This window comes from Mesoplodon densirostris, chromosome 13 (genome assembly GCF_025265405.1).
Source record: "Mesoplodon densirostris isolate mMesDen1 chromosome 13, mMesDen1 primary haplotype, whole genome shotgun sequence".
In the NCBI taxonomy this organism is placed as follows: domain Eukaryota; kingdom Metazoa; phylum Chordata; class Mammalia; order Artiodactyla; family Ziphiidae; genus Mesoplodon; species Mesoplodon densirostris.
The window spans coordinates 68,390,268-68,413,932 of NC_082673.1; the positions used below are offsets into that span (position 1 = coordinate 68,390,268).

The following is a 23,665-nucleotide window of genomic DNA, read 5'->3' on the forward strand; positions in this document are numbered from 1 at the left end:
ATTTCATGCTTGTTTTTTTCCAGTCTATTCTAAAACTCTGTGAGGGCAAAGGTATTTTCCAAAATAAGGTCAATCAGCCACTCTGCAATTTCACCCTAGGCCTCTTTTGCCAATGAGCTCCTTTCTGGAAATGGACTCTAAGTAACTGTGTTTGGATCAAGTACCTTAAGCATCACTGAAGAAGGACTAACAAATATACTATATGCAAGTTGATGATCATAACTAAGGTACTATGCTTCTTCTGTTGGTGATAGTAGGAAGAATCAATGAAAGAAAAGAAAAAGTCAAATTTCATACAATTTTATAAAGACCTAATAGGTTAAGTCAAGAAAGAAACATTGAGGGGCTTCCCTGGTGGTGCAGTGGTTGAGACTCCGCCTGCCGATGCAGGGGACACGGGTTCGTGCCCTGTTCCGGGAAGATCCCACATGCTGCGGAGCAGCTGGGCCCGTGAGCCATGGCTGCTGAGCCTGTGCTCCGCAACGGGAGAGGCCACAACAGTGAGAGGCCCGTGTACCGCAAAAAAAAAAAAAAAAAAAAAAAAAAAAGAAAGAAAGAAACATTGACAACTTACACTTGGAGCACTGTCCTTGGGTCTCCAACTTCGCTCCCATCACCAATTGTCAAGGTGTCATAGCCAATTTCCAGATCGAATTCTTCAAAATTTATCTGGATAACCTAGCAATAAACAGAAACAAACATCTCAAATATATTTCATTATATAATAAAAGCAAACAAAAGAGCAATGGGAGAAAAACATTTAAAATGCACTGTGGACATACTATATATCTATAAATCTATAGCTATCTGTATAAGAATTTCAAACTATGGCAGGAGATCATGTGAGACTATTCCTATCAATCATTACAATTATAACATAATTTTTATTTACTCTATTGTATCTTCTGTAATAATTTTTCAATGAAATGGCATGGCTTCTGTTTATAGGACACTCTTATTTGAGGAATTTGAATGCAAATCTAATTTAAGAAGGCTTTATAAAAAAGTATATGTACCTGAAGAGTGGTTACATTTGCATATATTTTTACAAGCTAGCACAGAAAAACACAGAGTATACTATTTCCATGAAATAGTAAAGCTTAACAAATGTTAGAGCTAAATTTGAATCTAGATCACTAAATTTAAAGGCATTAGATTTATTTATTTATTTATTTATTTAGCGGTACACGGGCCTCTCACTGTTGTGGCCTCTTCCCTTGTGGAGCACGGGCTCCGGACGCACAGGCTCAGCGGCCATGGCTCACGGGCCTAGCCGCTCCGCAGCATGTGGGATCTTCCCAGACTGGGGCACAAACCCGTGTCCCCTGCATCGGCAGGTGGACTCTCAACCACTGCGCCACCAGGGAAGCTCCTATCAGCACCATTTTTTAAACAGCATTTGCATACTTTGTGGCTGTGTCATGTTTTGATAATTCTCATAATATTTCAAACTTTTTCATTATTATTACATTTTTTATGGTGATCTCTGCTCAGTGACTTTTGACGTTTCTTTGTAATAGTTTTGGGGAGCCATAATCCACACCCACATAAGACTGCACACTTAAATGATAAATGTTGTGTGTGTTCTAAGTGCTCGACTGACAGGCTGTTCCCCCATCTTTCTCTATCTCTTTGGGCCTCCCTATTCCCTAAGACACAATAATAGTGAAATTAGGTCAACTAATGACCCTACAGTGGCTGCTAAGTGTTCAAGAGTAAAGAGGAGTCCCACCTACCGCACTTTAAATCAAAAGCTAGAAATGATTAAGCTTAGTGAGAAATGCATGCATTTCAAAAGTCGAGACAGGCCAAAAGGTAGGCGTGTTGCATCAGTTGCAAGTTGTAAATGCAAAGAAACTGTTCTTGAAGGAAATTAAAAGTGCTACTCTAGTGAACATATGAATAAGAAAGTGAAATAGCCTTACTGATGATATGGAGAAAGTTTTAGTGGTCTAGAAGGAAGTTCAAACAAGTCACAACATTCTCTTAAGCAAAAGCCTAATTTAGAGTAAGGCCCTAACTTTACTTAAATCTATGAAGGCTCAGAGAGCTGAGTAAGCTGCAAAGAAAAGTTTGAAGCTAGCAGAGATTGGTTCATGAGGTTTAAGGAAAAAAGCCATCTCCATAACATAAAAGTACAAGGTGAACAGCAGAAGCTGCAGCAAGTTATCCAGAAGATCTTGCTAAGGAAATTAATGAATGTGGCTACACTAATCAACAGATTTTCAGTGTAGACAAAACAGCCTATATTGGAAGAAGACACCATCTACGACTTTCACAGCTAGAGAAAAGTCAATGCTTGACTTCAAATCTTCAAAAGACAGGCTGACTCTCTTGTTAAGAGTATATGTAGCTGACTTGAAGCCAGTGCTGAGTTACTGTTCTGAAAACCTTAGGAATCTTAAGAATTATGCTAAATCTACTCTGCCTGTGCTCTATAAATGGAACAATAAAGCCTGGAAATAGCACATCTGTTTATAACACAGTTTATGGAATATTTTCAGCCCACTGTTGAGACCTACTGCTCAGGAAAGAAAAAGATTCCTTTAAAAATATGATTGTTTAGAAATACAGCTACACGTGGAACAACTCCTACAGAACACCTACTGAACACTGGCAGAAGACCCCGGACCTCCCAAAAGGCAAGAAACTCCCCACATACCTGGGTAGGGCAAAGCAGAGAGATTCCCGCACAGAGGAGCGGTGCCGAGCGGCACTCACCAGCCCGAGAGGCTTGTCTGCTCGCCCGCCGGGGCAGGCGGCGCTGGAGCTGAGGCTCGGGCTTCGGTCAGAGCGCAGGGAGAGGAATGGGGCTGGCGGCGAGAACTCAGCCTGAAGGGGGCTAATGTGCCACAGCTAGCCGGGAGGGAGTCCGGGAAAACTCTGGAGCTGCCGAAGAGGCAGGAGACTTTTTCTTCCCTCTTGGTTTCCTGGTGCGCGAGGAGAGGGGATTAAGAGCGCCGAGTAAAGGAGCTCCAGAGACGGGCGCGAGTCGCGGCTGAAAGCGCAGAGCCCAGAGACGGGCGTGGGACGCTGGGGCTGCTGCTGCCACCGCCAAGAAGCCTGTGTGCGAGCGCAGGTCACTGTCCACACCGCCCTTCCGGGAGCCTGTGCAGCCTGCCACTGCCGGGGTCCCGGGATCCAGGGGCGGCTTCCCTGGGAGAACGCACGGCTCGCCTCGGGCTGGTGCAACGTCACGCCGACCTCTGCCGCTGCAGGCTCGCCCCGCACTCCGTGCCCCTCCCTCCCGCCCGGCCTGAGTGAGCCAGAGTCCCCGAAGAGGCTGCTCCTTTAACCCTGTCCTGTCTGAGCGAAGAACAGACGCCCTCTGGCGACCTACAAGCAGAGGCGGGGCCAAATCCAAAGCTGAGACCCAGGAGCTGTGAGAACAAAGAAGAGAAAGGGAAACCTCTCCCAGCAGCCTCAGAAGCAGCGGATTAAAGCTCCACAATCAACTTCATGTACCCTGCATCTGTGGAATACATGAATAGACAACAAATCATCCCAAATTGAGGAGCCAGGAGTCAGTGCTGTGTCTCTGAGGTGGGAGAGCGAACTTCAGGACACTGGTCCACAAGAGACCTCCCAGCTCCACATAATATCAAACGGCGAAAATCTTCCAGAGATCTCCATCTCAACACCAGCACCCAGCTTCACTCAACGACCAGCAAGCTACAGTGCTGGACACCCTTTGTCAAACAACTAGCAAGACAGGAACACAACGCCACCCATTAGCTGAGAGGCTGCCTCAAATCATAAAAAGTCCGCAAACACCCCAAAACACACCACCAGACGTGGACCTGCCCACCAGAAAGACAAGATCCAGCCTCATCCACCAGAACACAGGCAGTAGTCCCCTCCACCAAGAAGCCTACACAACCCACTAAACCAACCTTAGCCACTGGGGACAGACACCAAAAACAACGGGAACTACGAACCTGCAGCCTGCAAAAAGGAGACACCAAACACAGTAACATAAGCAAAATGAGAAGACAGAAAAACACACAGCAGGAGAAGGAGCAAGATAAAAACCCACCAGACCTAACAAATGAAGAGGTAATAGGCAGTCTATCTGAAAAAGAATTCAGAATAATGATGGTAAAGATGATCCAAAATCTTGGAAATAGAATAGACAAAATGCAAGAAACAGTTAACAAGGACCTAGAAGAACTAAAGACGAATCAAGCATCGATTAAAAACACAATAAATGAAATAAAAAATACTCTAGATGGGATCAATAGCAGAATAACTGAGGCAGAAGAACGGATAAGTGAGGTGGAAGATAAAATAGTGGAAATAACTGCTGCACAGCAAAATAAAGAAAAAAGAATGAAAAGAACAGAGGACAGTCTCAGAGACCTCTGGGACAACATTAAACGCACCAACATTCGAATTATAGGGGTTCCAGAAGAAGAAGAGAAAAAGAAAGGGACTGAGAAAATATTTGAAGAGATTATAGTTGAAAACTTCCCTAATATGGGAAAGGAAATAGTTAATCAAGTCCAGGAGGCACAGAGAGTCCCATACAGAATAAATCCAAGGAGAAATACACCAAGACACATATTAATCAAACTGTCAAAAATTAAACACAAAGAAATCATATTAAAAGCAGCAAGGCAAAAACAACAAATAACACACAAGGGAATCCCCATCAGGATAACAGCTGATCTCTCAGCAGAAACTCTACAAGCCAGAAGGGAGTGGCAGGACATACTTAAAGTGATGAAGGAGAAAAACCTGCAACCAAGATTACTCTACCCAGCAAGGATCTCATTCAGATTTGATGGAGAAATTAAAACGTTTACAGACAAGCAAAAGCTGAGAGAGTTCAGCACCACCAAACCAGCTTTACAACAAATGCTAAAGGAACTTCTCTAGGCAAGAAACACAACAGAAGGAAAAGAACTACAATAACGAAACCAAAAGAATTGAGAAAATGGGAATAGGAACATACATATCAATAATTACCTTAAATGTAAATGGACTAAATGCTCCCACCAAAAGACACAGAGTGGCTGAATGGATACAAAAACAAGACCCATATATATGCTGTCTACAAGAGACCCACTTCAAACCTAGAGACACATACAGACTGAAAGTAAGGGGATAGAAAAAGATATTCCATGCAAATGGAAACCAAAAGAAAGCTGGAGTAGCAATTCTCATATCAGACAAAATAGACTTTAAAATAAAGACTACTAGAAGAGACAAAGAAGGACACTACATAATGATCAAGGGATCAATCCAAGAAGAAGATATAACAATTGTAAATATTTATGCACCAAACATAGGAGCACCTCAATACATAAGGGAAATATTAACAGCCATAAAAGGAGAAATCGACAGTAACACAATCATAGTAGGGGACTTTAACACCCCACTTTCACCAATGGACAGGTCATCCAAAATGAAAATAAATAAGGAAACACAAGCTTTAAATGAGACATTAAACAAGATGGACTTAATTGATATTTATAGGACATTCCATCCAAAAGCAACAGAATACACATTTTTCTCAAGTGCTCATGGAACATTCTCCAGGATAGATCATATCTTGGGTCACAAATCAAGCCTTGGTAAATTTAAGAAAATTGAAATTGTATCAAGTATCTTTTCCGACCACAATGCTATGAGACTAGATATCAATTACAGGAAAAGAGCTGTAAAACATACAAACACATGGAGGCTAAACAATACACTACTTAATAACGAAGTGATCACTGAAGAAATCAAAGAGGAAATTAAAAAATACCTAGAAACAAATGACAATGGAGACACGACGACCCAAAACCTATGGGATGCAGCAAAAGCAGTTCTAAGAGGGAAGTTTATGGCAATACAATCCCACCTTAAGAAACAGGAAATATCTCAAATAAACAACCTAACCTTGCACCTAAAGCAATTAGAGAAAGAAGAACAAAAACATCCCAAAGTTAGCAGAAGGAAAGAAATCATAAAAATCAGATCAGAAATAAATGAAAAAGAAATGAAGGAAACGATAGCAAAGATCAATAAAACTAAAAGCTGGTTCTTTGAGAAGATAAACAAAATTGATAAACCATTAGCCAGACTCATCAAGAAAAAAGAGGAGAAGACTCAAATCAATAGAATTAGAAATGGGGCCTCCCTGGTGGCGCAAGTGGTTGAGAGTCCGCCTGCCGATGCAGGGGATACGGGTTCGTGCCCCAGTCTGGGAGGATCCCATATGCCGCGGAGCGGCTGGGCCCGTGAGCCATGGCCGCTGAGCCTGCGCGTCCGGAGCCTGCGCGTCCGGAGCCTGTGCTCCGCAACGGGGGAGGCCACAACAGTGAGAGGCCCGCATACCGCAAAAAAAAAAAAAAAAAAACAAATAGAATTAGAAATGAAAAAGGAGAAGTAACAACTGACACTGCAGAAATACAAAAGATCATGAGAGATTACTATAAGCAACTCTATGCCAATAAAATGGACAACCTGGAAGAAATGGACAAATTCTTAGAAATGCACAACCTGCCAAGACTGAATCAGGAAGAAATAGAAAATATGAACAGACCAATCACAAGCACTGAAATTGAAACTGTGATAAAAAATCTTCCAACAAACAAAAGCCCAGGACCAGATGGCTTCACAGGCGAATTCTATCAAGCATTTAGAGAAGAGCTAACACCTATCCTTCTCAAACTCTTCCAAAATATAGCAGAGGGAGGAACACTCCCAAACTCATTCTACGAGGCCACCATCACCTTGATACCAAAACCAGACAAGGATGTCACAAAGAAAGAAAACTACAGGCCAATATCACTGATGAACATAGATGCAAAAATCCTCAACAAAATACTAGCAAACAGAATCCAACAGCACATTAAAAGGATCATACACCATGATCAAGTGGGGTTTATTCCAGGAATGCAAGGATTCTTCAATATATGCAAATCAATCAATGTGATACACCATATTAACAAACTGAAGGAGAAAAACCATATGATCATCTCAATAGATGCAGAGAAAGCTTTTGACAAAATTCAACACCCATTTATGATAAAAACCCTGCAGAAAGTAGGCATAGAGGGAACTTTCCTCAACATAATAAAGGCCATATATGACAAACCCACAGCCAGCATCGTCCTCAATGGTGAAAAACTGAAACCATTTCCACTAAGATCAGGAACAAGACAAGGTTGCCCACTCTCACCACTCTTATTCAACATAGTTTTGGAAGTTTTAGCCACAGCAATCAGAGAAGAAAAGGAAATAAAAGGAATCCAAATGGGAAAAGAAGAAGTAAAGCTGTCACTGTTTGCAGATGACATGATACTATACATAGAGAATCCTAAAGATGCTACCAGAAAACTACTAGAGCTAATCAATGAATTTGGTAAAGTTGCAGGATACAAAATTAATGCACAGAAATCTCTGGCATTCCTATATACTAATGATGAAAAATCTGAAAGTGAAATCACGGAAATACTCCCATTTACCATTGCAACAAAAAGAATAAAATATCTAGGAATAAACCTACCTAAGGAGACAAAAGACCTGTATGCAGAAAATTATAAGACACTGATGAAAGAAATTAAAGATGATACAAATAGATGGAGAGATGTACCATGTTCTTGGATTGGAAGAATCAACATTGTGAAAATGACTCTACTACCCAAGGCAATCTACAGATTCAATGCAATTCCTATCAAACTACCAATGGCATTTTTCACAGAATTAGAACAAAAAATTTCACAATTTGTATGGAAACACAAAAGACCCCGAATAGCCAAAGCAATCTTGAGAACGAAAAACGGAGCTGGAGGAATCAGGCTCCCTGACTTCAGACTATACTACAAAGCTACAGTAATCAAGACAGTATGGTACTGGCACAAAAACAGAAAGATAGATCAATGGAACAGGATAGAAAGCCCAGAGATAAACCCACGGACATATGGTCACCTTATCTTTGATAAAGGAGGCAGGAATGTACAGTGGAGAAAGGACAGTCTCTTCAATAAGTGGTGCTGGGAAAACTGGACAGGGACATGTAAAAGTATGAGATTAGATCACTCCCTAACACCATACACAAAAATTAGCTCAAAATGGATTAAAGACCTAAATGTAAGGCCAGACACTATCAAACTCCTAGAGGAAAACATAGGCAGAACACTCTATGACATAAATCACAGCAAGATCCTTTTTGACCCACCTCCTAGAGAAATCGAAATGAAGACAAAAATAAACACATGGGACCTAATGAAACTTCAAAGCTTTTGCACAGCAAAGGAAACCATAAACAAGACGAAAAGACAACCCTCAGAATGGGAAAAAATATTTGCAAATTAAGCAACTGACAAAGGATTAATCTCCAAAATTTATAAGCAGCTCATGCAGCTCAATAGCAAAAAAACAAACAACCCAATCCAAAAATGGGCAGAAGACCTAAATAGACATTTCTCCACAGAAGATATACAGACAGCCAACAAACACATGAAAGGATGCTCAACATCTTTACTCATTAGAGAAATGCAAATCAAAACTACAATGAGATATCATCTCACACCAGTCAGAATGGCCATCATCAAAAAATCTAGAAACAATAAATGCTGGAGAGGGTGTGGAAAAAAGGGAACTCTTGCACTGCTGGTGGGAATGTGAATTGGTACAGCCACTATGGAGAACGGTATGGAGGTTCCTTAAAAAACTAAAAATAGAACTACCATATGACCCAGCAATCCCACTACTGGGCATATACCCTGAGAAAACCATAATTCAAAAAGAGACATGTACCAAAATGTTCATAGCAGCCCTATTTACAATAGCCCGGAGATGGAAACAACCTAAGTGTCCATCATCGGATGAATGGATAAAGAAGATGTGGCACATATATACAATGGAATATTACTCAGCCATAAAAAGAAACGAAATTGAGCTGTTTCTAATGAGGTGGATGGACCTAGAGTCTGTCATACAGAGTGAAGTAAGTCAGAAAGAGAAAGACAAATACTGTATGCTGACACATATATATGGAATTTAAGAAAAAAATGTCATGAAGAACATAGGGGTAAGACAGGAATAAAGACACAGACCTACTAGAGCATGGACTTGAGGATATGGGGAGGGGGAAGGGTAAGCTGTGACAAAGTGAAAGAGCGGCATGGACATATATACACTACCAAACGTAAGGTAGATAGCTAGTGGGAAGCAGCCGCATAGCACAGGGAGATCAGCTCGGTTCTTTGTGACAGCCTGGAGGGGTGGGATAGGGAGGGTGGGAGGGTGACGCAAAAGGGAGGGGATATGGGAATATATGTATATGTATAACTGATTAAATTTGTAAAATAAAAAAAAAAATCACACACACAAAAAAAAATCATGGAATAAAATCCAGAAAAGTGTAAAAAAAAAAAAAAAAAGAGCAGAAAAGTTGTTGCCAGAAGCTGGGGGTGGGGGGAAATAGGGAGAGGTTGGTAAAAGGGTACTACAAACTTTCAGCTATAAGATGAATAAAGTCTGAGGATCTAATATTAAAAAAAAAATATGATTGTTTATTGACAATGCACCTGGTCACTCAAGAGCCCTGATGAACCTGTAAAACAAGATTAATGTTGTCATGTCTGCTAAACAACATCCATTCTGCAGCCTATGGATCAAGGAGTAATTCTGACTTTCAAGTCTTATTATTTAATTAACGCATTTTGTAAGACTGTATCTGCCACAGATGGTGGTTCCTCTGATGGATCTGGGCAAAGTAAATTAAAACCTTTCTGTAAAGGATTCATGATTCTAGATGCCATTAAGAACATTTGCGATTCATGGGAAGAGCAAAATATCAACATTAGTAGAAGTTTGGAAGAAGGTGATTCCAACCCTCAAGGAGGACTTTGAGGGGTTCAAAACGTCAGTGGAGGAAGTCACCGCAGCTGTGATGAAAATAGCAAGAGAATTATAATTAGAAGTGGAGCCTGAAGATGGGACTGAATTGCTGCAATTTCATGGTAAAACTTTTAACAGATGAGGAGTTGTTTCTTGTGGATGAGCAAAGAATGTGATGGAATCTCCTCTTGGTGAAGACGCTGTGAAGATTGTTGAAATGACAGCAAAGGATTTAGAATATTATATAAACTTACTTGATAAAGGAGTGGTAGCATTTGAGAGAACTGACTACAATTTTGAAAGTTCAACTGTAGATAAAATGCTATCAAAGCACAGTGCCTGCTACAGAGAAATCACTGGTGAAAGGGAAGAGTTAATCAATGTGGCAAACTTCATTAATGTTTTATTTTAAGAAATTGCTACAGGGACTCCCCTGGTGGTCCAGTGGTTAGGAATCTGCCTGCCAATGCAGGGGACACGAGTTCGATCCCTGGTCTGGGAGGATCCCACATGCTGCGGAGCAACTAAGCCCGTGCGCCACAACTACTGAGCCTACCCTCTGGAGCCCATGAGCCACAGCTGCTGAGCCTGTGTGCTACAGCTACTGAAGCCCGCACACCTGGAGCCTGTGCTCTGCAACAGGAGAGGCCAACACAATGAGAAGCCTGCAGTGAAGAGTAGTGAAGAGTAGCCCCCGCTCGCCACAACTACAGAAAGCCTGTGTGCAGCAACGAAGATGCAATGCAACCAAAAATAAACAAATAAAATTGATTCTTAAAAAAAAAAAAAAGAAATTGCTACAGCCACCCCAACCATCAGCACCACCACCCTGATCATTCATCAGCCATCAATATCAAGGAACGACTGTCCACCAGCTAAATGATTATGACTCACTGAAGGCTCAGATTATGGTTAGCATTTTTTAAATAGTCTTAATAGTTTTTAGTGTACAGATCTTTCACCTCCTTGGTTAAATTTATTCCTTAGTATTTTATTATTATTTTTTAAATTTATTGAAGTACAGTTGATTTACAATGTAGTGTTAACTTCTTCTGTACAGCAAAGTGACTCAGTTATACATATACATATTCTTTTTCATATTCTGTTCCATTATGGTTTATCACAGGATATTGAATATAGTTCCCTGTGCTATACAGTAGGACTTTGTTTATCCATCCTATATATACTAGTTTCTATCTGTTAATCTCAAACTCTCAATCCTTCCCTCCCCCACCTCCCATAAAGTATTTTTTAATTAAGATCTGTACACTGTTTTTTTTAGGCACAATGTTGTTGCACACTTAATAGACTACAGTATACTGAAACATAACTATTATATATACTACAAAACAAAAAAATTGTGAGACTCACTTTATTGTGGTATTCGTTTTATTGTGGTGGTCTAGAACTGAACACACAATATCTCCAAGATATGCCTGTATTCTTTCCCCATTGAATGTTTTTGGCACCTTTGTCAAAAATTAATTGCTCATAGATGGGTGGGTTTAGTTCTGTGCTCTCTTAGCTTTTGTTTATCTGGGAATATCTTGAATTATCTTTCATCCTTGAAGGAGAGTTTTGACAGATATAGCATTCTTGGTTGACAGTTTTGTTTTCAATGTTTAAAGATATTGTCTCACTTGCTTCTCAGCTTCTTTTTCTTTTTTGAAATCAGCTGTTAGTATTTTTTTAGGATTTGTTGTACTTGAAGAGTCACTTTTCACCTGCTGCTTTCAAGATTCTCTTTGTTTTTACCTTTCAACTATTTGACTATAATATGTTTCGGTATGGATCACTTTAAGTTTATCTTACATAGAGTTTGTTGAGCTTCCTGGATGGGTAGAATCATGTCTCTCTCAAATTTGTGATCTTTTTGGTCATTATCTTCAAATATTCTTTCTGTACCATTATTTCTATCTTCTCCTCCTGAGAGTCATATAATACATTTGTTGGTCCATTTGCTCATATTCCACAGGTCCCTAGGCTCCTTTCACTTTTTTCACCTTTTTTCTTTCTTTTTTTTTTTTCTGTTCTTCAGACTGAATAATTTCAATTGTCCTATCTTCATGCTTACTAATTCTTTCTTCTGCTGATCAAACCTGCTCTCAAAAACCTCTAGGTTTATAAAATTTCAGTTATTATGGTTTAAAGCTCCAGAATTTATATTTGGTTCCTTTTTTATAATTTCTATCTCTTTATTGATATTCTCATTTTATTCATATATCATTTTCATCATTCCCTTTAATTTTGTCCATGCTGTTTGAGCATAATTAATACAGTTGTTTTAAATCTTTGTCTAATAAGTTCAATGACTCAATGTCTTCAGGGATATTTTCTGTCAATTTATTTTGTTCCTTTCAATGACCACATTCTCCTGTTTCTTTGCATACTTTGTGATCTCATTGTTGTTTCTGAAAACTAGCCATTTGAATGTTACAATGTGGTAATTCTGGAAATCAGAGTCTCTCCCTTCCCCAGGGTTTGCTGTTCTTGATTTTGAAGACTTGTGTCCATCCAATGTTTTAACTGGAATTTCTTTAAATTCAAGGAGCTAAAAAAAATATCCATTTCAGCATGTTTGGGCTGCTATAACAAAATACCATAAACTGGGTGGCATATAAACAATAGAAATTTATTTATCACAGTTCTCGAGGCTGGGAAGTCCAAGATCAAGGCATGGTTGATTCAGTGTATGGTGAGAGAAAGTATCCTGGTTCACAGAAGGCCATCTTTTTGTTGTAACCTAACACCAGCAGAAGGGTCTAGGGAGCCCTTTGGGGTCTCTCTTATAAGAACACTAATCCTACTCATGAGGTCTCCACCCTCAGGACCTCCTGAAGGCCACACCTCCTAATACCATCACACTGAGCATTAGGATTATGAATTCTGAAGGGACAGAAGCATTCAGATCATAGCAAGACCTCTCCCAGTCTTTGAGGACTGGCTCAGTGATAGGATATTCTTTAATATCTATCCAGACCATTTACAATTTTGTCTTAGCCTTCACTTGCTGCTTGCACTAAGCCTATAGATCAGATAGTGGTGAAAGCTTAGGGTCTTCTCAGGTCTTCCTGAGCATGTGTCTTGCCATGGGCATGCATGTGACTTTCTAAATTACACCATATACTGGAGGGCTTTTGCATGTCCTAATTTCCTGAAGAAACTGTTTCTTATTTCTAGTAACTCACTCACGGTGGCTTGTTTTCCTATGTGTTTAGTTATATTTAACAATAAACCCATTTTTATTACAGCTTCAGCTGTAAGAATCTTGAAGGTCTTAAACTGGGTAAAATTTCATTCATTTTCTGCTAACTGGATCCAAGGGTTACTACCAAGCTGGTGCCAGTTTAACATCTTGTGAGGCTTTTAGCTAAATACTAAAGTTTCAAGTTCAGCTTCTTCACCTGTTGATCCAAAGAGACTGGGCCTCAGTCTTAGCCTCCTAATTCCAGAGAGTAATTGCCATTTGCCACAAGGAAAACCAAGCTTTCTTTACATTTCATCTCCAAGCTTTCTTTCCATTTCATCTCCTACTTTCATTTCAGTTCATTCTTCTTTTAATTATATATGCATAATTGTACTTGTGTTTGTATGGTACGCATGCATAGTCTTATAGATTTTCTTTATTGTGAACCAACAATGCACTGAAAAATGTGTTTCTTGTATTTCAGTGGGAGGGCCTTTCAGAGTACTTCATCTATCATCCTTTCAAAAGAGAAATGACATGATCCACTTTACCCCAAGCCATTTCACAATAGAGCCATGAGTGCATTGCATTTAAAATTAGGGAACGTCGCCTATTAAATGGCTTTAAAAGTATAATAGGCTAGTAGATACAAACTAGGAATTTAATAAGTGACTGGTTGATTGCTATTTCTATGCCAAACCCTTGATAGTCATTATTGTTTAGTCATGTCTCAAAAAATTTGGATACCCATTTAATGATAGATTTTATTTTGCCTGAATTGTAACTGAGGTTCATGAGTGTATATATGCAACAATGAGAACTCTACTTCATTTTAAATTAAGTGATGAATTAATTACTAACTAATCCATACACTTTCAGATAAGCACTTAACCACTGAGCTGTCACTGAAATTTTAGACACTTATAATTCTTGAACAGTTTCAATGACACTGAATCACTGAGAAGCTAAAATAGTCTGATTGAATTTGTAGAACACATTCATTTTAATTTGATTCTTGTATGCTTAGTTTAAACGTCATTACTGGACTGGTTCTTTAGAAGTAAAATCTATGCATCAAAAGAATAAAAACTACTTTGGCCTCAGCTGGAGACATTAACATAAGTAAAGCATTACAGTAAAATTCAAAAATGGTACACTGAGATATTTCCAAAAGTAAAAAAAAAAAAAAAAAAAAACAGTAGAATGTATAAAAGTAATTTGTAAAAACAAAACCAAAACAACAAAACATTTTTTTTCACACAAAAATGTAGTAAGTAACATCAGGAGTGTGATGTGAAATTTTCTTTTTCTGGATTCTCCTGTAACATGGAGGAGAAAATAGCCACTTTCCATCCCTTTATCTTTGTATAACATGAAAATGAAATGAAAAGGTAATTAAAAAATCAGTTCTCATCAGTGTAATATAACTACTTTCTCTACATATATAGTTGGCAGTAGGGCTGAAACATTTAGTAGGAAAATAGGAAGAATATAATGCAGATTAGAAGAGAAAGGAACGTCATACATCTTACCTTTCGTATTTGTTCCTAATCATTTGTGGGTGAGAAAAAAACCTGCATTTAGGTCATAGGACTGTTGAAGAAAAAGCTGTGATAATAAAATATGCCCCTAAATATAAAATAATTTATAATTGTCTTGATTTTTTAACCAAATAAGCCATACTCTTGGCTTCCACTTGTAAAGTGCCGATTCCAAATTACTATATGATGTTGCTAATTGAGGCTTATGTTAAAAAATTTAAGCTACTAATGTAATCAATTAACAGTATTCTCGTGCATATTAACATTGGCTTTCCAGAAGTGAGAAATCTGTAAATAATATTAAATATTAAGTGGTTAGTAGATCTATTTCCCATAAGGCTTAAGACATGGGTTTTCACAAGATATTTTGATAGAACTGGTATAGAATCTATGTTTCATAATTGTCATTCTCTCCATCATTCACAGAGGGTTTAAAACCATGACTTCTCCATCATTATGTTTTATGAAGTCATGTGGAATCCCCGTTTATACGCTTTGTATCTTTTACCCATGAAATTTTTTTAAATTGGCAAATATTTATATTGTGTGAGTCCTGGTCTCAGTGCCACACATGCACTGCTTCATTTTAACCCTAAAACTTTAGGTAGCTTCCATTTATATATTAGTTTGGCCACTCAGAAGCTGAATATCCTCATGTTTGCAAAATTAGGAGGTTTGGTAGGAAGCATAGTATACTTCCCAGCATGGTTAGATGTTATCTTCCTCATCATTAACTGCAACCAGAGTTCAGGCATGAAACCTAAGCTCCCCAAACCATGGATTCTGGCAGAGGGTGGCAAAAGCAGCAGAAACATCCAGTTTTAGAAGCAATAGTAGTTGTAATATGTAATGGCACTGATGTCCTAGAGCAGCATTATCCAATAGAAAAAAATCTTCCCACAAGTCAGAACCAGAAGCCATATCAGACTATGACAAAGTAAAGTTCTAGTGAGGTAAAATGGGTTCTGCTACATTCCAGGCTGATCAAGGAACTCATCCCCCTTCCATCGAAGGTAGTCTTCACCAGTCTTCTTAACCAGCAGGATATATTCTTCCATGAACCAATGACTGACCTCTGAAGTTTCAACTATGACGGATATCACATTTATTTGGGATGTGATGATAACTGTCTATTGGCTATAGGCCTCTAGATAATGAGGAACTAAATCTGGATATAATGGAGAAGCCAGCACAATACTTGGAGATACTAGAGTTGCATGTAACTGGTTAAGATTTTTGGTTTTCTCTATTAATGAAGACAGCATTTTTTCATGTAAACATTTTTCAAAGTGAACGTAGGGAAAGAACTATGCATTTGGATGAACATTTGATAACAAAACGGGTGGACTGTGGCAGAAACTATTGATTGTTTATCCAAAGGCCATCTTACTTGTTCACTCCAGACTTTTCTCTTCCGAACAGGACACTGATTTTGTTCATCTATGTATCTTTCTATGTGCATTCTTATGCTTTAGGGACTGCTGATCCCATACCAAGTTCCATGGAATGGCTCCTAATGAGTCTATGCCAATATTAGCAGTTCCACTTCATTTGTCACGGATAAGATTAGATCTTACTATGTCACTTAATTTTGGTCAGTCAGTGGAAGGTGAGGAGCAATCTTCTGGGGGTCGGGTGCTTTCAGGAAAATATTTCTTCATGCTCAAATGAAACACAAAGAATCAGTCTGCTTTGGAGGTGACTGGATCTGGATGTACTGACTAGAGCTACTGCAACCATCTTGTAATATGTAGTTTAAGGACAAAGATAACACATGGAGATGCCCAGAGCCAAGAGATGGATGTTTTTACTGTATGTCTGAGTCTTGCATACCTCTGGATATTATGCTGTGCTAAATAATGCATTTCCTTATTATTTAAACCATCTTTCCCATACGTAAACTGAAAACATTCTAGTGGATACATCAGTATATTCAATTCTAAGTTTTAAAAAATGCTTTGCCCAGTAATTTGTCTGTGTTTATTTGGCTGAAAGTGATGGGACTAAATTCAATCTCAGACTTCCCTGATGTGGCAATCCAAGTGCTCAAACTTCACACTATTCTGCATTTGCCTAGTAAACGTCTGCAACTTAGGAAATACCTTCTGTCTTCCAAATACCTGATATATAATAGCATAACTTCTAAGTAAGTTCTTTGAAGTTGCACATATGCCTCATGTTTTAAATAGTGATGGCAAGGGAAGATAATTTCTGAAATCTGACAAGTAACAAATATTATGTCAATTCCTTGGGGGAAAAATACAGAAAGCATGGATTGGTATAAGCGATTTTATCTTCCATGATAAAGTCTGTATTTTTTTGCTGCAAAATAAATTTGGAAGCTGATGAAATTTCTTAGTATTTCTCCAGTCAGTTTCCTGTATTGGCCAATTTGCACCAATATAATTAGTATTGGAATTAAATGAAGCTTTGATGATATTTAACTAAACAAATTAATGATGCTTTAATATTAATACCAAGCTAATCACATTAGTGAGACAAGATAATATAAGGGTACAGGCAAAGATATGGTTTAAGTCTCTGTCATGGAATGTTACATTATTTTGGGGAAGTTTCATAACTATAAAAGAGTATTTATAATTCATAATTCCTAAGGTTGGAGTAGGTATTACATTAAACAAAGTTTGTAAAACAGAACATACTGTGCTTGATATACAGTAGGCCTTCAATAAATGGCAGTTATTATTAGCTAATCATAAAATAAACGTTGACATCTGTTCACAATGGATCTTGAGGATGAAGTTCTATTTCTGGCAACCCCACTGTGATTTAAGGAGGAGAGTTTCTTCTCCCAAATCTATGCTGCTAGAAATTTATCTTTTCTGGAAGAAAATAATATTTTCTCCATTAAGCTCATTTCAGAATGACTATAATTCACTCTGTTATTAACAAGTATATTTCTTACCAGGTGAGGAAATCCAGAATGCATAAATACAAAATATACAAAGTGTCAGCTTTGCATACAAAGCTTAAAGTATGTAATGCTATATTACACAATCAATTTGACATATAATTAAAGAACTTCCTTATTCATACATGTCTGAGACCTTAGCGATCACAGTCCAGTTTGGAGATAAGACATAAACAAGATAAATACAATACCCTGTGTTAAGTGCTTTGGGATATGGACACACAGGGTTAACATGGGCAGAGATGAGAGCTGCCCAATCCAATTAAAGAGTAAAATGGAAAGATTTCCCCCAAGAGAGAATCCCCAGGCAGTGCAAAGGAAGGTAAAGATGGGAACTGGGGAAGAACATTGTAGAAAAGAGCATAAAAAATGGCACAGTAGAAAGAAATATTCTTTTTGTTTCTGTAATATCAACTGTGAAACAGGAAGTGATTAAAAGGAAGGCTAAAAATGGAGGTAGGAGCTATATCATGTTAAGGACTTTGAACTTTATCTTATAAATGAGGAGCAGCAAATAATGAGTTTTGAGTGGTGTGTTGACAGGGTTTTATTTGCTTTTCATATGCTCACTTTGGCAGCAGGAACAATCTGTATTTGAAGTGGAGTAGGGCAGAGTTACAGAGATCGAGGGACTAAACTTGAGCTTTAAAAGTAGGGATGGAGAAGAGTGGACTCAATCTAGATTTTTTACCCCCCCCCCAAAAAAAATGATTGTAGTTATTTTTCCCTTTTTCTCTTTTCATACATATAGAAGCACCAGTCAAAAGCTCACTCAAAAATCTATGCCTCATAGGACTGTTTTATTAAATTTTATTGGGTATAGTCTAATCCAGACAAAGCAGAATATTCAACACATTTGTCCAAAAAATCATGTATTTCAGAATAATCCTAAAATTTTACTGTTTTGTGATATGTATTGTGTGTGATATATATTACATGTGTACATGGAAAATTAATGTTCAATAACTGTTTAATCAGTAATCATCCTAATTTGCCTATTTTTGTAAAAAGGAAAATTTACATGAAATTTGTGAAACAAATACTGTAAGATAAAAAAGGTTTAAATATAACACATATAAACCCAACATTTATTTATTTGAAAGTAATCTCATTTTAGAGGAAGAAATTAATCTCTCATATTCTAGAAGGATTATACACTATAATATTTATATTTTATGACAGAAGATGTATTCCAAGACTCTCGGACTAGACCATTCAAAAATGAGGAGTGCCAGCCTAGGGAATTCTCTAGGTTCATCCACTTTGCTACCAGAATCAGGTTAATAGTTTCAATTCTTACAAAGGCTCATATTTTAGAGACAGGAGGGGAATCTGGAGACACAGAAAGATACTGATGGAACGATAAAAAGCTTTCAGCTTTGTTTATTTTTCTATGCCTTTTGTATTTGTGCACTGCTCTTCCCCTTTAGGGGGTTGCTGATATGTAACAATGACATTAAATATGGCACTACAAATGTTTCACTGAAGGGAAGAAACTACACAAAATGAAAAATGCATCAAATATTAAGTCTATAACAAAACTGTACAAAACCATTGGTTCTTTCTGTCATTTATTCATGTTTTGCTACTGGAAGATGTAATTTAAATTTCATAATACATATAAATGATCAACTTGAAGTTACAAATTTTGAAGAAAATGCTTGCAGATACTGTTGCTGGTTTCAGGAGGATATCCACTACAAATGTGTACATGTTAGGTTGTACATATTGAAACAAATTTTAAACAAATATGAGTACGTCTCATTAAAGTGAATTTGGTAAGAAGTACTATTTTGCTGGGTTTTGTCACTCATTAATAATGACGTCAGTCTGATCCAGAATACCTATCTCTCCATTTATTCATCTATACTATTTTTATGTAGAGAACCCCGGACTTGAAACTTTATTAAAAAATGAGATTAGTTTAAAATGACTAAACATACAACATGGTAGTGAGATACTATACATTTTTGTATAGAATGAACCATACAGTGGATTCTAATTCCCATCCTCAGTTTTTTTTGTTTGTTTGTTTGTTTTTTGCAGTACGCGGGCCTCTCACTGTTGTGGCCTCTCCCGTTGTGGAGCACAGGCTCCAGACGCGCAGGCTCAGCAGCCATGGCTCACGGGCCTAGCCACTCTGCGGCATGTGGGATCTTCGCGGACTGGGGCACAAACCCATGGCCCCTGCATCGGCAGGAGGACTCTCAACCACTGTGCCACCAGGGAAGCCCCTCAGTTTATTTTTATTGTTTTTCTTTGATACCAAAGAAGAAGGATGCAAGATATTAGCTTCTCAATTTATGCTCTTTGTTGTTAACTTTATTTTTTGTTCATGTAATTTCTTCAAGTGTTAATGAATCTTTATCAGTTAATATTTATGGAAGACCTTGTTTACTTCCAAAATTATCTTCTTGAGTAAGCGATTTACGTAGAAGCCCAAGAAGTTAGGGTATAAGAGGAATTATTTGCCACTGAACTCACTGTTTGCCAGTTATCCAGGAAGAAAGATTGCTGTTCCATGAATGAATATTCTTCGGGGTGAGTGGTTGGGAAAAAAGTAGGGAGAGATATTTATACTATTTGCTGTTTTGTGAACTGCACTTCAATTAATAAGCCTCTTTTGAAAACTGTGGATGTTGAAGACGTGGAGATCACCTTCCACCCCACGGATACACCAGAAATACAGCTACACGTGGAACAACTCCTACAGAACACCTACTGAACGCTGGCAGAAGACCCCAGACATCCCAAAAGGCAAGAAACTCCCCACATACCTGGGTAGGGCAAAGCGGAGAGATTCCCGCACAGAGGAGCGGTGCCGACCGGCACTCACCAGCCCGAGAGGCTTGTCTGCTCGCCCGCCGGGGCAGGCGGCGCTGGAAGCTGAGGCTCGGGCTTCAGTCAGAGCGCAGGGAAAGGACTGGGGCTGGCGGCGAGAACTCAGCCTGAAGGGGGCTAATGTGCCACAGCTAGCCGGGAGGGAGTCCGGGAAAACTCTGGAGCTGCCGAAGAGGCAAGAGACTTTTTCTTCCCTCTTGGTTTCCTGGTGCGCGAGAAGAGGGGAATAAGAGCGCTGCTTAAAGGGGCTCCACAGACGGGCGCGAGTCGCAGCTGAAAGCGCGGAGCCCAGAGACGGGCGTGGGACGCTGGGGCTGCTGCTGCCACCGCCAAGAAGCCTGTATGCGAGCGCACACCGCCCTTCCGGGAGCCTGTGCAGCCCGCCAATGCCGGGGTTCCGGGATCCAGGGGCGGCTTCCCTGGGAGAACGCACGGCGCGCCTCGGGTTGGTGCAACGTCACGCCGACCTCTGCCGCTGCAGGCTCGCCCTGCACTCCGTGCCCCTCCCTCCCGCCCGCCCTGAGTGAGCCAGAGTCCCCAAAGAGGCTGCTCCTTTAACCCTGTCCTGTCTGAGCGAAAAACAGACGCCCTCCGGCGACCTACACACAGAGGCGGGGCCAAATCCAAAGCTGAGACCCAGGAGCTGTGAGAACAAAGAAGAGAAAGGGAAACCTCTCCCAGCAGCCTCAGAAGCAGCGGATTAAAGCTCCACAATCAACTTGATGTACCCTGCATCTGTGGAATACATGAATAGACAACAAATCATCCCAAATTGAGGAGCCCGGAGTCAGTGCTGTGCCTCTGAGGTGGGAGAGCCAACTTCAGGACACTGGTCCACAAGAGGCCTGCCAGCTCCACGTAATATCAAACGGCGAAAATCTTCCAGAGATCTCCATCTCAACACCAGCACCCAGCTTCACTCAACGACCAGCAAGCTACAGTGCTGGACACCCTATGCCAAACAACTAGCAAGACAGGAACACAACGCCACCCATTAACAGAGAGGTGGCCTAAAATCATAAAAAGTCCGCAGACACCCCAAAACACACCACCAGACGTGGACCTGCCCACCAGAAAGACAAGATCCAGCCTCATCCACCAGAACACAGGCAGTACTCCCCTCCACCAGGAAGCCTACACAACCCACTAAACCAAACTTAGCCACTGGGGACAGACACCAAAAACAACGGGAACTACGAACCTGCAGCCTGCAAAAAGGAGACCCCAAACACAGTAACATAAGCAAAATGAGAAGACAGAAAAACACACAGCAGGAGAAGGAGCAAGATAAAAACCCACCAGACCTAACAAATGAAGAGGTAATAGGCAGTCTATCTGAAAAAGAATTCAGAATAATGATGGTAAAGATGATGCAGATTCTATTTCCAAGATCCAAAATCTTAGAAATAGAATAGACAAAATGCAAGAAACAGTTAACAAGGACCTAGAAGAACTAAAGATGAGTCAAGCATCAATTAAAAACACAATAAATGAAATAAAAAATACTCTAGATGGGATCAATAGCAGAATAACTGAGGCAGAAGAACGGATAAGTGAGGTGGAAGATAAAATAGTGGAAATAACTGATGCAGAGCAAAATAAAGAAAAAAGAATGAAAAGAACAGAGGACAGTCTCAGAGACCTCTGGGACAACATTAAGTGCACCAACATTTGAATTATAGGGGTTCCAGAAGAAGACTAGAAAAAGAAAGGGACTGAGAAAATATTTGAAGAGCTTATAGTTGAAAACTTCTCTAATATGGGAAAGGAAATAGTTAATCAAGTCCAGGAGGCACAGAGAGTACCATACAGAATAAATCCAAGGAGAAATACGCCAAGACACATATTAATCAAACTGTCAAAAATTAAACACAAAGAAATCATATTAAAAGCAGCAAGGGAAAAACAACAAATAACACACAAGGGAATCCCCATCAGGATAACAGCTGATCTCTCAGCAGAAACTCTACAAGCCAGAAGGGAGTGACAGGACATAATTAAAGTGATGAAGGAGAAAAACCTGCAACCAAGATTACTCTACCCAGCAAGGATCTCATTCAGATTTGATGGAGACATTAAAATGTTTACAGACAAGCAAAAGCTGAGAGAGTTCAGCACCACCAAACCAGCTTTACAACAAATGCTAAAGGAACTTCTCTAGGCAAGAAACACAACAGAAGGCAAAGAACTACAATAATAAACCCAAAACAATTAAGAAAATGGGAATAGGAACATACATATCGATAATTACCTTAAATGTAAATGGACTAAATGCTCCCACCAAAAGACACAGATTGGTTGAATGGATACAAAAACAAGACCCATATATATGCTGTCTACAAGAGACCCACTTCAGACCTAGAGACACATACAGACTGAAAGTTAGGGGATGGAAAAAGATATTCCATGCAAATGGAAACCAAAAGAAAGCTGGAGTAGCAATTCTCATATCAGACAAAATAGACTTTATAATAAAGACTACTAGAAGAGACAAAGAAGGACACTACATAATGATCAAGGGATCGATCTAAGAAGAAGATATAACAATTGTAAATATTTATGCACCAAACATAGGAGCTCCTCAATACATAAGGCAAATACTAACAGCCATAAAAGGGGAAATCGACAGTAACACAATCATAGTAGGGGACTTTAACACCCCACTTTCACCAATGGACAGATCATCCAAAATGAAAATAAATAAGGAAACACAAGCTTTAAATGAGACATTAAACAAGATGGACTTAATTGATATTTATAGGACATTCCATCCAAAAACAACAGAATACACATTTTTCTCAAGTGCTCACGGAACATTCTCCAGGAAAGATCATATCTTGGGTCACAAATCAAGCCTTGGTAAATTTAAGAAAATTGAAATTGTATCAAGTATCTTTTCCGACCACAATGCTATGAGACTAGATATCAATTACAGGAAAAGAGCTGTAAAACATACAAACACATGGAGGCTAAACAATACACTACTTAATAACGAAGTGATCACTGAAGAAATCAAAGAGGAAATTAAAAAATACCTAGAAACAAATGACAATGGAGACACGACGACCCAAAACCTATGGGATGTAGCAAAAGCAGTTCTAAGAGGGAAGTTTATAGCAATACAATCCCATCTTAAGAAACAGGAAATATCTCGAATAAACAACCTAACCTTGCACCTAAAGCAATTAGAGAAAGAAGAACAAAAACATCCCAAAGTTAGCAGAAGGAAAGAAATCATAAAAATCAGATCAGAAATAAATGAAAAAGAAATGAAGGAAACGATAGCAAAGATCAATAAAACTAAAAGCTGGTTCTTTGAGAAGATAA

General features: G+C 39.1%; 1 protein-coding gene across 3 annotated transcripts in view; it reads right to left on the reverse strand.

The window, feature by feature from the left end:
- The window catches only part of CSMD3 (CUB and Sushi multiple domains 3), a 1,097,518-nt gene that overhangs the window by 563,694 nt on the left and 510,159 nt on the right, over nt 1-23,665 (reverse strand). For all 3 annotated transcript variants that reach the window (XM_060116495.1, XM_060116494.1, XM_060116493.1), the window contains one exon: nt 575-678. In XM_060116495.1, the coding sequence (XP_059972478.1) occupies nt 575-678 (104 nt within the window). The remainder of the gene's footprint in view (nt 1-574; nt 679-23,665) is intronic.